This window comes from Sebastes fasciatus, chromosome 3 (genome assembly GCF_043250625.1).
Source record: "Sebastes fasciatus isolate fSebFas1 chromosome 3, fSebFas1.pri, whole genome shotgun sequence".
NCBI lineage: Eukaryota > Metazoa > Chordata > Actinopteri > Perciformes > Sebastidae > Sebastes > Sebastes fasciatus.
Window position 1 is genome coordinate 6,627,384 of NC_133797.1, and position 14,002 is coordinate 6,641,385.

Consider the following 14,002-nt stretch of genomic DNA (forward strand, 5'->3'; position numbering starts at 1 on the left):
TCGTAGGATGGAAAACCCTGAAGGGTTAAACCTGAAGTTACCTCACTAACCGCAAATCCTGCTTGGTAGTCCAGGCCTCAGGTGCCTGAGGGGAAACCTCAGCCTGCTGTAATATTTTAATTGTGCACATCCTCATATACTGCAACATTGCAGGACAACACCCTGCAATTGTGATTTATCTTCAGTGCCAATGTGGGAAGTAGTTATTGCAATTAATGTATGTTGTCTGATATGTAGATTTAAAAAAAACATGATCTAAGTGGCATTATGTTTCCTCCAAAAGGATATTTGCATAATTGGTGTATTTGAATGTAATTCTTAGTTGAAATGGGTTTACCAATAAACATTCCCTCTCTCCATCCTGTCAGGTAATTTGAACATAATAGACTTGAAATGAACACATCCTTTCACAGTATAGCCTGCAGTGTTTACCTGGCGTTACCATCTGCCAGTCTCTGCAGAGTATCAGAGGTTAGAGAGTCTCTGACTCGCTTTGTTTTCCTGAAATGGGAGAGAGAGATTCTGTCGGTCTTTCTCAGATAGGGAGGAATGGTGAAAAGTAGCATGTAAGTGGCATACCCAGCCATTTTTCAGTGCTGATGTTTTTCTATCATGAAGTTGAGGTTTTAGTTTACCGTTGCTTTACCAATGATTGGATGTGTCCAATTGTGTTATTTGGTCATCCAACTGAGTGTCTTGTAGCAACAGCAAAATGTTTTAATGAACACGGATCCTTCTGTTTGCGAGGCGGTAATTCTAGTTGGTTAATGGTTCATTGTGAAATATATTTGTTAAATGATCTTAATAATGGCCTAATGTTACCTGTGTTGAGTGAGTGAGTTATTTAGTTTGCTAGTTGAAGGAGAAAACAGGTAACATTAGGCTGATAATGTCTCTAGGGTTTGCTTTGGTGATAAGTTTTACTGTATGATGGTAGTTCTTGGATGCTAATGTTGAGCCGGTAGCTAGCTAGCTATCATAAAGCCGTGCTTTCGGCGTTTATTTTCATAGTGACCCTGTCTTTCAACGGTCTGAATGAGACAGCAAAAGAAGGAGAGACATGTGATCAGAGAGGGGAGAGGACGGGAGATGGGGAGACAGTCAGCAGCAGCTGGACTCAGTGCCTGTCGGAGGCTCTTTCAGTGTCACTATAGCCAGAGCTGCTGCAGTACAGCAATACAATAGTGTCCCCCTTTTTGTTTTTTTGTGTCATGTGTCTCCTCAGTCTCCGTCTTTCACGGTCTCTACCGTTGTGTCTGTGTAACTTAGCCGTGCTAACCAACCGAGTGACGTCACAAGCTAGAGTACTGCAACATGGCAATGCTCTTGTCACAAAAATGAAACGGAATATTTTTATTTTCTTTCTTTTAAATGCTGACAGTTGTCATGTTTGTTATAAAATTCACTCATTCATATAATTGTTGATTAGAGTGGAAATCCATTTAGTAAACCAGCTTGACTTGGTTGAATGTTTCATTTCCACTTTAAATGAGGGCTATTAACTGTAAGTGTTGGTACTGGGAAGTTAATTTACCTCAAAAAACAATTATCCTCTGATTTACAGACGTCTCTTTATAGATCCACAGCAACGACCTAATTGGCGTTTTTCAGTCCAAAATGGCAGCAGCGCTATCACAGAGCCATCTAGCGGCTGTTGTCAAAAAAGCAGAGTTTCGTCTCTTTGCTTCTACACATTTTTGGCCGTACTGCTGGCCCCGCTGGAGTTAAGGGAGGCACGGGAGAACCAGAACCAGGACTTCACGGGGCAGACTGTCAGACCCTGCTGCAGTTAAATAAGAGGTTTTCTAAAGAGACTCTACCACTTTTATCCGCCAAAATAAACACATAATGAAAGTATAAAAAATGTAGGATGTTGTTGTTGATACTATAAACATCTCAGCCCAACAGACCTGCCAACTTTAGTTTTTTTATTCTTAAAATCCTCCCATTTGCCACATGAACTTAAAGCAGCTCAGCTTTCTCAAAAGATGAATGATGCTCAAACAAAAAAGAGTAACTGGACTCTGAGGGTAGCTTCCCCTCCCACGGGTCAGATTGAATTGAGTGAGAAAAATCAAGTCCTGACTCTCTTGAACATTGTTAGTCCTCAATTGCTTCTGCAGAACTTAAAAACAAAATGGTCTGCTTCGGCTGTGACAGAAAGAGACGGAGGCCATAGTGAGTGTGTTGGGTTAGAGATAAAGATGGATGTGTGTGTGTGTGTGTGTGTGAAGTGTGTGCCTTTGAGCTGGGTTTAAAGACTTGTGTCATGTGTTGCAGCTCATATTAGTCTATTAAACACACACACACACACATACGCACACATCTGAGTCAGTGTTGGTTTACTGCCCAGATGACATGACTTAAGCTGTTAAAGTGTAATGTTTTGAACAGGAAAGGCCTATGAAATTACATTTACTTGGAACCATTCCATCTTCATAGTGCACACTATTTACATTTAATTACAGTGACAAAGATCCGGTTCCCAACTGAGACAACTGTGAGTGAAGTGTTCTAATTTACCATTAGACTTTAGCCTAACTTTAACCAAATTGAAGTTGATGGGTTAGTAACCTTTTCATAAGACTTGTTGCATGAGAACATGTTGGAGAGTAACAGCTCAGACTATTAAACCAGTTGATGTGGCCATTCATGGCCAAGTTAGCCATGATAAAAGCAGATACATCAGTAAGAATGGTAAATACAGTTTAAATATCATGGTGAAATATATTTTGTTCAGACATAGTGTCTCTTAAAAAACCCATATTATGACTGAGCATAAAACAACTTTCCAGGGATTACACACTGAGACGTGATTCAATTATCTCAAGACTGTGTGGCCAAAGGCTCCCCAGAAGATTACACATAAACCAGGACAATTCTTATTTATAACCTAGCAGGGAAAACAATGTTCTTTATGAAAGCATGTGTCCAAATATGTATTTCATCATATATATATACTGTATATACACTGATCAGCCATAACATTAAGACCACTGACAGGTGAAGTGAATAACATGGATTATCTCGTTACAATGACACCTGGCAGTGGGGGGGATATATTAGACAGCAAGTGAACATTTTGAACTTTGAACTTTGTGTTGGAAGCAGAAAAAATGGGCAAGCTTAAGGCTTTGACAAGGGCCAAATTGTGATGGTTAGAAGACTGGGTCAGAGCATCTCCAGAACTGCCGCTCTTGTGGGATGTTCCCGGTCTGCAGTGGTCAGGACCTACCAAAAGTGGTCCAAGGAAGGAAAACCGGTGAACCGGCGACAGGGTCAGACCCGAGGCTCATTGATGCCTGTGGGGAGCGAAGGCTGGCCCGTGTTGTCCGATCCAATAGAAGAGCTACTGGAGCTCAAATTCCTGAAAGAGTTAATGCTGGTTCCGATAGAAAGGTGTCAGAACACACAGTGCATCACAGTTTGTTGCGTATGGGGCTGCAGACCAGTCAGGGTGCCCATGCTGACCCATGTCCACTGCCGAAAGCGCCTACAATGGGCACGTGAGCATCAAAACTGGACCACGGAGCGATGGAAGAAGGTGGCCTGGTCTGATGAATCACGTTTTCTTTTACATCATTTGGATGGCAACGAGTTCGAGGCATCGACTTGGCCTCCAAATTCTCCAGTTCTCAATCCAATCGAGCATCTGTGGGATGTGCTGGACAAACAAGAGATCAATCTTATATCTGCAAATTTCAGCACATTGGTGGAGCTAAAACTACTACCAATACATCATTTGCATTAAATGATATTGTGACCATTGCAGAAATACTATGGATGAAAAGAATAAATAACTCTGTTTTATCTGTTTTCTTCTCTCTGCAGGTAAAATGTTTCTTCTAGAGAACAATACCATAGACACGGGAGAGGTGGACGTGGGGAGACGAGCCATACAAGATGTCCCACCAGGCTAGTTACACACACACACACACACACGCACACGCACACACACCACACACAATGGCACATCGGCACAAAATGTATAAAAATATATTCACAAAAGCATAATACACTCAGTTGCCAGTTTATAACGTGCACCCAGCTAAAACACATGAAGTCTAATCCAACAGTCCTGCAGTAAATCCTACTTCTGTGTGGTTCTGATCTTCAGTTTTTTGTTTAAAGTGTATTGGAGAGGTCTTGATTCAACTGTACGATTGTGTTGGAGGCCGCAGGTTGTGGGGCTGTTGAATTGTATCTCGTTATACCAACAAGTGTTTCCATTATTGTGTCCACCCCATTTATATCAGTGGGGGTAGGCTAAATAACAAAAACACCTCTCTGTGTTGGGAAATACAATAGACATCAAAAAAACAATTGTACTATAATAAACTATATAAAATTGTACATAGTTTATTATCTGACATATTGTAATAACCATGAGTTTTGATGGCTGATTTTGACTGCTTGGGGTTTGTTGTTCTTTGTCCAAGGTGTGTTTTGGAGGTCCCAGCTGTATATTGACCAACCGCAATTTTTGAAATTCAACATCTCCGTCCAGAGAGACGCTCTTGTTGGGGTGTATGGACGCAAAGGCCTACCGCCCTCGCACACGCAGGTTGGTCGCACAAACACATGCATGAACATGCACATACGATTACATGCTTGTTTATTGGTTCAACTCAAGCGAGTCACAAGGGAGTTATATACTAAGCCTAGTTTATCAAGCCTGATGGCCCTTTCAGACATGTAGCCCTTTACATTAATCTGATGGCGATTTAACATGTTCTTACCAGGTCTGACCATAGTCACATTTCTCTATCATTTTCACTAAGGCCAACGCATTCTCACTCGTCAAATACTGAGACTTGTTCAGTGGCGCTTATACTTCAAACTATGACGCTCTAGGTACCCCTCTAGTGTCAGATTTGGACGTGTCAATATACGCTCCTTACATGTGTAGTGTCTTTTCAAAATATGCGTCCATCTTCACAGGAGGTTAGGCAACAAAAACACTTAGGTTTAGGAATAGATTGTGGTTGACGTTAACTTAACTGACTAACGACTCGTCACTAGCGAGTGACTCAAGACTCGTGAGTTGCTAGTCAAGTGACTCACGGGACTAACGATGCTAACGAGTCAAGTGACTAACGACTGACGTGAGAAGGTAACTTAACGTTTCGTTAACTTTTAGTTTCAGTGTTCTCTTGGGTGAAAGTCCTGTTTGTTCAGATCCTAAAAAAAACCTTGTACAACCATAGTAATAGTCTAATCGAGAGTCCCGACTTAACGTTCTGTCATTCAAATTGTGTGCCCCCAATTGGAACAATGAGAAAATGACATCACTTTAACAGATAGATGAAGTGGTGGGGCTTAAATCACCAAGCCCCACCAACTGTAAACTATGTGAGCATACAAGGAAAAACTCACAAAAAAGAACCTTATCCGGGAAAAAAAAAGATTGTGCAAATCAGAGAGCAAATCCACCTTTAGGACAGTTAAGTGTGAAATAGATACCATGGTAAAATGAACACTAACATGGGCCATGACTCTAAGATAAGATGTTGTGTAAGAAAGGCAAAGTCCACAGTAAAAACACTGTGTTGAGGATGGGATTTAACCAGCGCTGACCTGAGCAGAAGCTAGAGCGGTGTTTTCATGTGTCCCCAGAATGAAATCTTATCACATCAGATCATTGGCCACCACTGTTTGAGATCTCTGACATAGTGTTTAAGAAAGCCTGCCCTCAACCATCCACAATCCTTTGGCCCTTCTACTTTTAAAAATACCTCCCAAAATGTCAAACCCCTAATCCCTTTTGCAACTTTGCAAGTGTTTCTAGGTCAAGTGCTGTATGGATTCTTGGTTAATAATGAAGCAGATAAGCTTCTTACAAACCTAAACTACCACTTACATCTCTGTGTGATGAATCATGTCTTCTATCAAGGGACTAATCCACTTATCTGTAAAAGACAGCTTCATACAATGCCACCCCTATCACAGCTCAATGTTAGCACTTTAGATAATAGACAATGGTGTGTGTGTGTGTGTGCGTGTGTGTGCGTGTGTGTGCGTGTGTGTGCGTGTGTGTCCTTGTCATAACCTAATCCATCTAAGTACTCATTTTTTCTTTCAGTGTGGATTTTTTAGTCTCATCACCCTTGTGTAACAATTGTTTTAGCTGAGAAAACAGTGAAGCATTTTCTGGGGTAATTGAGCTAATATGAATATGTTAATGAGCTCGTAACCACATGCTACTGTAAATGTCTCTGTGTCCATCTAACTTTGTGATTAGAACATTTAAAATGCTGTTTAAGGTCAAATGAAACCATGTCCATGTCATCATGCTAACATCATGTGTGTTTATTACACTTTTGGGTGTCATTTCATGCCACGTCGTTACCGTGAAACAATCACGGTTATGTTTCGGCATCAAAACTATAGTAATGGCCACATTTGTTTTTAGGCAACAGAATCACTTAGTTAGGTTTAGGAATAACATCGTGGTTGGGGTTAAAATAAGTACGTAAACTAAGTAAAATATAATGTAACAGAAGTACGCAAAACAATTCACAAAAGTCACTGATGTAACTTCAAAATAACTCAACAACACTTTTGGACACAAACAGCGGTCTCCTGGTTCAGAGTCCTGTGTTTGTTGGACCCATCCACCTCCCCTCCCACCAAAATAAGCAGTCTCCCACTTTTTATTCAACGTTGTATACCTCTGAGCATAGCATATTCACGCTGATATGTTTACATTGCAATCAGTAGAGACTACATGGCTTGAAATGACAGGCCAAAAGCAAGGACGGCGTTGTAATTGCACGCAAAATGACTTACAATGCCGTGTCATTCATACGCCTTTTGGTGAGACTGGGCTGGAGTTGACAGTGGGGCTAGATAAAAGGTCAGAGGGTTACCAAAATCCGCATGACTCTGAATGTCATAAATAATCATATTAAACTTAATGGAAATCTGGCTAGTTGTTAAGATTGACGAACTCTTGGACTGACCACCAACAAAAATGTAACATATACTGTGCTAAACAACTCTAAACTTTCAGGTAAGTTTGTTATGGTACGTGTCCACAGGATCCGCCCTTTCCACGCTTCCCATTCATGTCTATGTAAGCAGCCGTGCAATGCATTATGGTAGGGTGGCGGCGCGATTCCAGAGACGGAGCGTCACGGCAGCCGTTCCTCATTTGCGTAAAGTTGGGATCTAGTCTACTTTATGCAAATCACTGGCGTCCGACGCGACTCGCGACTGAGCAGCAGCTCACGGAGGGAAAGCGTTCGTCCAAACCGGAGCCTACCTTGTGTCTAGTGACGGCCCATCAAGCGTCCAATGCTGGGAAGCGGTGCGTCCCCTCACGATAAAAAACACCCCGGTGGATGCGTACCATTACAGTTATGCTAAATGTTCTTGTACTGAGAAAAATATCTTCAATGACTTCGATGTGTTTTTGTCTTTCAGTACGACTTTGTGGAGCTACTGGATGGTAGTCGCCTCATTTCCAAAGACAAACGAGCGCTCAGTGACGCGGACGCAGGACGTGCACACCCAGCTGGTGCACGTGAGGAGGAGTCTGGAGGAGGAGCCCGGCACACACGCTCAGTGAATGTGCACGAGGCTGGCTTCATTCAGTACCTGGACACAGGAATCTGGCATATGGCATTTTACAACGACGGACGCAACACAGAACAAGTCTCTTACAATACCATCGTCATAGGTGAGACTAAAGCATTATACTTGTCATTAGAGTGAATACTGTACGTCTTGTTGATTGGTGAGTTACTGTAAGTGTGTGCAAGAGCATTTTTACAGTACACATAATCCCTACAACATCGAATGACCTAGTCATTTCTCATGTCGATGGATTAAAATGCCACGATCAAATTTTATCGAATGCAGCACTCAAACCTAACAAAACGAAGACAGCCACATTGCTTGAAATTCTCAGGTCATTTACTGCCTTTTATAATGCGGCTTCAGTGCTAGAGTTGGTCTGATAGCCGGAGCCGGACTTTATCTAATATACTTTGTTATTAGTATTCAGATGATCATGTACAATAGTTGGTCAAATACAATCTTCTCAAGAAGTTTACATAGAAAAAGAAGATTATAGATGTAAGGCCTGTAATTAGTGATGTCCCTGATGTCCAGATCAGACATCTTAAACACTGGTTTTACCAAAGCTGTTTTAAAGGAAGAGGGGAAAGTAGGTGTGTTGATTATTCTTATTGTTCTGTGAGAGGGGTATGTCTAACAAATATGTACATTGAAAGTCATAGTATAGCATTTAGTGATTGTTCAAAATCGGAAATTCTTGGAACAATTGGAAATCAGGGAAGGGGGGTTAGGGAATGCTCTACATCAATGAGTTTCCTCACAAAGATAGAAGTACAATAGTGTGTGTCCGTGTGTGCGTGGGCAGGAAATGGCCAGTTAAGTACGGCAGAGAGCCAGCGATGGTGTGTGTGTGATAGAGAGAGAGCGAAAGAGAGAGAGAGAGAGAGAAAGAGAGAGAGAGGCAGGGTAATTGGATGTTAGAATGTGTTGATTGGACTGACTGGCTGTAATTACAGCAACCACAGAGGACCGATGTTGTGTGCATGTATGTGTTATTTCTTAAAATGTACAGTTGCATATCCAGCCTACCCAATCAACATGCATCGTTAAACCACCTCTCTTTCTCTCTCTCTATTTCTCTCTCTCACTCACTCTTAATCAGAGTCAATTATGGAGTGTCCTCAGAATTGTCATGGAAACGGAGATTGTCTGTCAGGAATATGCCACTGTTTCCCAGGATTTCTGGGGCCTGACTGCTCTCGAGGTAAACACACAAACACAAACACAAATACTCGACCACCCACGGAGAGGCAGCAAGTGTTGGGCACAGTCATTTGTTAAATTTTAAGACTTTGACTAATTGAAAATTTGGGAGCTTAAGAGGAACTTTCAAGGTTCAAATGTCTGACTTAACAAGTCCTTTTTACAGCCAGTATTTCTAACTGGTCCATCTCACTGCATGTGTTTGGTCCAGCTGCCTGCCCAGTGCTGTGCAGTGGTAACGGCCAGTACTCCCGTGGCCGCTGCCAGTGCTACAGCGGGTGGAAAGGAACCGAGTGCGACGTGCCAGCCAACCAGTGCATCGACATCCACTGTGGAGGACACGGCATCTGCATTATGGGTGCCTGCATCTGCAATACTGGCTACAAGGGCGATAATTGTGAAGAAGGTAAGACTAATATCCTCCAAGGACAGACACAGACAGGTACATGAGTTACATAAATGTTATGTATATGTCATTGGCAGTAGTTAGCCCCCTTCCTTTGGGACACTTTGACACGTCCCTGCATTCTTTTTTTCAATCACTGACATGCTGGAATTCGGTAAAGACGTCACAACATAATTGAATGTCAACATAAATAATTGATTTAGCGCACATTTATCGCGACATGACATTTACTTTTGAAACAGAAACATCCATGCAATTTGTTATAATTGGATAATAATTCATAATCCGTTTGAATGAATGTCATGTAGTATTGGATGGATAAATAAACTGCTGTAGTTATGTTAATGAGGAGTATTGAAGATGGAAAGCGGACGCTGGGCTTGATTGTTCCTTGTTCAGCTTCATTGCACATTACGCAGCAACTCATTTTTCTTACAGCTGTTGTGCCAAAATACCACAATTTGTTATTTCTGCAGGTTTAGATGTAACATTTTGCTGCTCTGTGAAATAAGAACAAGTTTTCCATATCTGGGTGAATAATGGTGTATAACCCCTGCAGCTTTTGTAATTCACCTCATGGTATGATCTTTTTCTGCACAGAACAGGTACTTGTTGCAGGTACACGCTACTGTATGTACTGCAAGTTTGAAGTCATTTTATAAAGTTCACAAGCTTCTAATCCCACTGGCCTGCATGTAAATATCAGATAATATCAGCCCTAAAATGCAGCTGCTGACAGCTAGTTTGTAAAACAGCATTAACGCTAAATGGTAAATTAATTTACTCTAATTTCTCTGTCTCACACACAAATACTCATACAGTACATGGTTACTGTCAAATTGATGACAGGTAGTTGGCTAAAGTTGGCTACAAGCTGTACACTACACTAATTTAATCTGAATTGATCAATACTAATCTGCTATTCGCTGGTTGGACACACACACACACACACGCACACACACACACACATACCTACACAGAGAGGTTGACACTCATCTCCATACGGGTACATTCATATCATCCAAGTGTGTACAAATGCAGACACAAAGGTGTGCACATGCTGCGTATACATACACATTCATACAAATATGCAAATGCGTATCACAGGAGACAGTAACCACATTAGTTTCAGATTAGTTCAATCCTCCATCACACTAATCCTTTGTGAGTGAGTATAAAGAAGGAGAGAGAATTTTCCCTGAACAACAGAGCCTGTGTGTGTGTGTGTGTGTGTGTGTGTGTGTGTGTGTGTGTGTGTGTGTGTGTGTGTGCGTGCGTGCGTGCGTGCGTGCGTGCGTGCGTGCGTGTATTAATCCCATTTACGGCTGCTGAATCTGCAAATTATGCAAAGATGCCATGTAGGATTTCCATGAAAAATATCACAGTCAAATTGTTGCCTAGAGTGGTCTGAAAGAGTTAACGTGCGTGTTGAGGAGGAAGGATGACTCTGGTATTGGCTGATGAGTAGTCTATAAAAGAGGACGGGATTCAGGTGTGAGTCCCTCTGCTGACCTTCAGCATCAGAACAATAAGCACCTTTGTTCGACAGCAGCTCAGTTGCGTTAATATGCACGTTCCTTTTGCTCCTGCTACATGTTTAGGAGAGCACAGCCTTGTGCTGTTGTTGTTGAATCTAGTTATTTGGAAATATGTCTGTAAGACATTATATTGATTATCCCCCTTAGTTAACCATAACCATGCATATTAAGTTTATTATATATTACATATGGAAGTACTTGCGTGTTTAGTTCTCTTTATTCAGATTAAACCAGTCAACTAACAGTCATCATCATCAGTGTTAAAACTCTGCTATAAAACTGTCAACTGGATCCATTCAGTCTCTGTTTCTCCTTGTGTTTATGTCACGCCCCAGTCTAGGGGTGCGGAGGGAGAAAGAAAAGGAGAAATGGAGATTGAATGAAATGCAACAATGAACATTTATTGTTGCACACAATGATCAAACAACTATTTACAAATAAAGTGAAGCTCGGGCTCAGAGTGAACCAAAAGCCAAAATATAGATAGACAGGAGTGTGCTTGTGTGTATATAATATATATATCACTCAATCATATATTATAGGTGAATATTTATGTATATATACTATTTATGTACTTTTCATACAAAAATGTGTTTACAAGAGCTAAATTTAGTAGCCATCCCTCAATCCGGGTGTTAAGACTTCTGGCTCACTAATGTTGGCTAGTCGTGACTTATCATAGCAGAGCATTCTTTTTAATATTGTTAAAGGAGGGCTGTGCGCATGTTATGGCAGTGATGATACCACCACTATCACAGGCTATAGTTAGCAAAAAACACTGAATTCCACTTGATATCTCCAGGTCAAGATGCAGTGGAAAATCAGATTCTTTAAAAAAAGCGACAGAAAGCCCCGTTCCTGTCCTCAGTCAGGAGGTTGATAGAGCTAACGTTAGGTTATCTTAGGTGAGATTTATAGTGATGGGCTAGTTTCCTTCATGGAAATGTATGCTGATTTAATATTTAATATGACCATTTCAGACCAATCATGGGATGATGATGATGATGATGATGATGATGATGATGATGATGATGATGATGATGATCTGGTAGTTAAAGTTGCTGATCTGTGTGTGTGTGTGTGTGTGTGCGTGAGAGAGAGAGAGTGAGAGATCTGAAGTGTTTGGGTGAAGCAGACAAGATTTAGCTCTTAGCTCTCAGATTTAGAAAAGTGGCAGCAGTGTAGAAGTGAGTGATTAATAAGTGCGAGCCATTTCCAATAACCATAACAGCACAAATAATTGAGATGAAAATCTCTTAAATAAATGTTCAGTATTGACCCTAATATAAAGTGGGAGATTACTGAGCTGTAAAATCACGTGTTAGTTGTTAAATAATCCCCCAAAGTCTTTGAATATATATGTCAAATTGCAGAAAAGAGTGTCATTATTATTTATTTATTTTCTAGTGGAAGGACCCCCATGCCCCCTCCACTCTACTTATGATGCTCTGCTGGATGTGTAAATATTAAATAAGCATCTGTTTGCTAACTTTACACAAGTGATAATATGCCAATGTTGTTAGGACTGTAGTCTTGTCTCGGTCTCAACATGTGTTTTTTGTTGCTTCCATCTCGGACACTCTCAGTCAGGGGGGACTGAAAAATGTGTTTCACTTTTTCACTTCACATGCTTCACTTGTTTGTGAAAAAAACAAAACATATCTGACACAAATTCGTATTGAAAGAGTATTTCTGTGTGTCTTAAAACATGTCTGGAGGGAACCTGGTATCTCTATCTTTGGTTTCCACCTGACAGAATTTCAGTGAGAAATTGCTCCATGGTGACATTAGACTAAACCACCCGGTGTACATCCAGTGATACTTAGTTCATTAACAAGTAAAATGACACATTAGATGAACAAATATCAAATCACAGCTGAATTGAATCATATTAGCCATGACGTATCATATTTTTGCAAATTTATCTGTAGTGTTTTTCTATCAGATCACTGACCATCTCTATCAAAATCATCTGAGCATAGATACACACAGGGCTGTGGGAGGATTTTAGAAGTACTTTGGTGGAGCGACACTAAATCATCTTGGACTTAAGTGGTCTTGACTACAGTTCTAGTTTACAGTTTCTTCTCATGTGGACAAAAATATTCATTTTAAGCTTGAAATTGGAAATGTTATGAAAATAAAAGTTAAATATGTGTGTATGTGTGCTATATGTACTCTTTGGTGTATTGTTAACTCCCCTCCTCTCCATCTCTCCGTCTCCAGTGGACTGCATAGACCCCAGTTGCTCGGCCCACGGGGTGTGTATTCATGGCGAGTGTCACTGTCAGCCAGGCTGGGGCGGAGCCAGCTGTGAGATTGCCAAGGCCATGTGTCCGAACCAGTGTTCGGGTCACGGCACCTACAGCGCAGAGACTAGCACTTGTACCTGCGACCAGAACTGGACCGGGCCTGACTGCGCTTTAGGTGAGTGTCACGTTTAATGTCCTGCGGTGTAACAATCTGTCAGTATGTAAATGTTGATTCCTGCCTCATTTCTTACACTATCTATAAAAAGAATAAACTTCTCTTTTACGGCATTTGTAAAAGCAGCATCGCGGCGAGCTTTACAGAGTTAATAAAGTGATTTACAGAATCATTAAGAGAGGATAAAGAAGAACAGGATCAGCATAAAATTAAAACAGAAAAGCAATTACAGAGCAGAGCATAATTAAGATAACAGTGTTAGAGATGCGGGCCTTAGGAACAAGGCCTAAAAGACGGGACACATAGCTTGTAAAACAACTAGTAAGACATTATGCAAAACCGGCACCTGTAAACATAATTCTGAGAAGTGAATTAAAGGATGATAGTGCTTTAGCTAGGCTTAGTTTTACAGGCAGCGTACTTTCCTACAGCTCGGCTACCCTGATGGCAAAAACATATTCACCTTTAGAAGTTAGCCAGGAGTTTGAAACAGCCAGGAGAACCTTGCTTGAGGGACATGACACTTCAGCTTGTGAGGAGGTACAAGGTCAGTGACACAGCTAGGGGCTAAACCACATTAAGACCAGTAAAATCAGTAGCATCTCCAAATCAATTCTTTGGCAGCCAATGAAGAGAAACTAAAATAGAAGTATGATGGTCTCAAGATGACTTAGTGTGTTAGACACCCTGCAGCTGTGGTTTGTAGTAGCTGCAAACAGGAGAGCCGTCTCTCGACAGTGGAAGGAGTCAGAGCTACAACAATCTGGACGATGTGAAAAACTAGCACAAGTAGATTATTTATGGTCTTTGTCAACGAGTAAGTATGTAAGATAAAGCTTACTAGAAA

General features: G+C 41.1%; 1 protein-coding gene across 7 annotated transcripts in view; it reads left to right on the top strand.

The window, feature by feature from the left end:
• tenm3 (teneurin transmembrane protein 3) overlaps positions 1–14,002 on the top strand; it is a 385,078-nt gene that overhangs the window by 271,442 nt on the left and 99,634 nt on the right. For all 7 annotated transcript variants that reach the window (XM_074628332.1, XM_074628353.1, XM_074628362.1 and 4 more), the window contains 6 exons: positions 3,832–3,915; positions 4,440–4,564; positions 7,426–7,681; positions 8,684–8,785; positions 8,996–9,190; positions 12,955–13,155. In XM_074628332.1, coding sequence (XP_074484433.1) covers positions 3,832–3,915; positions 4,440–4,564; positions 7,426–7,681; positions 8,684–8,785; positions 8,996–9,190; positions 12,955–13,155 — 963 coding nt within the window. The remainder of the gene's footprint in view (positions 1–3,831; positions 3,916–4,439; positions 4,565–7,425; positions 7,682–8,683; positions 8,786–8,995; positions 9,191–12,954; positions 13,156–14,002) is intronic.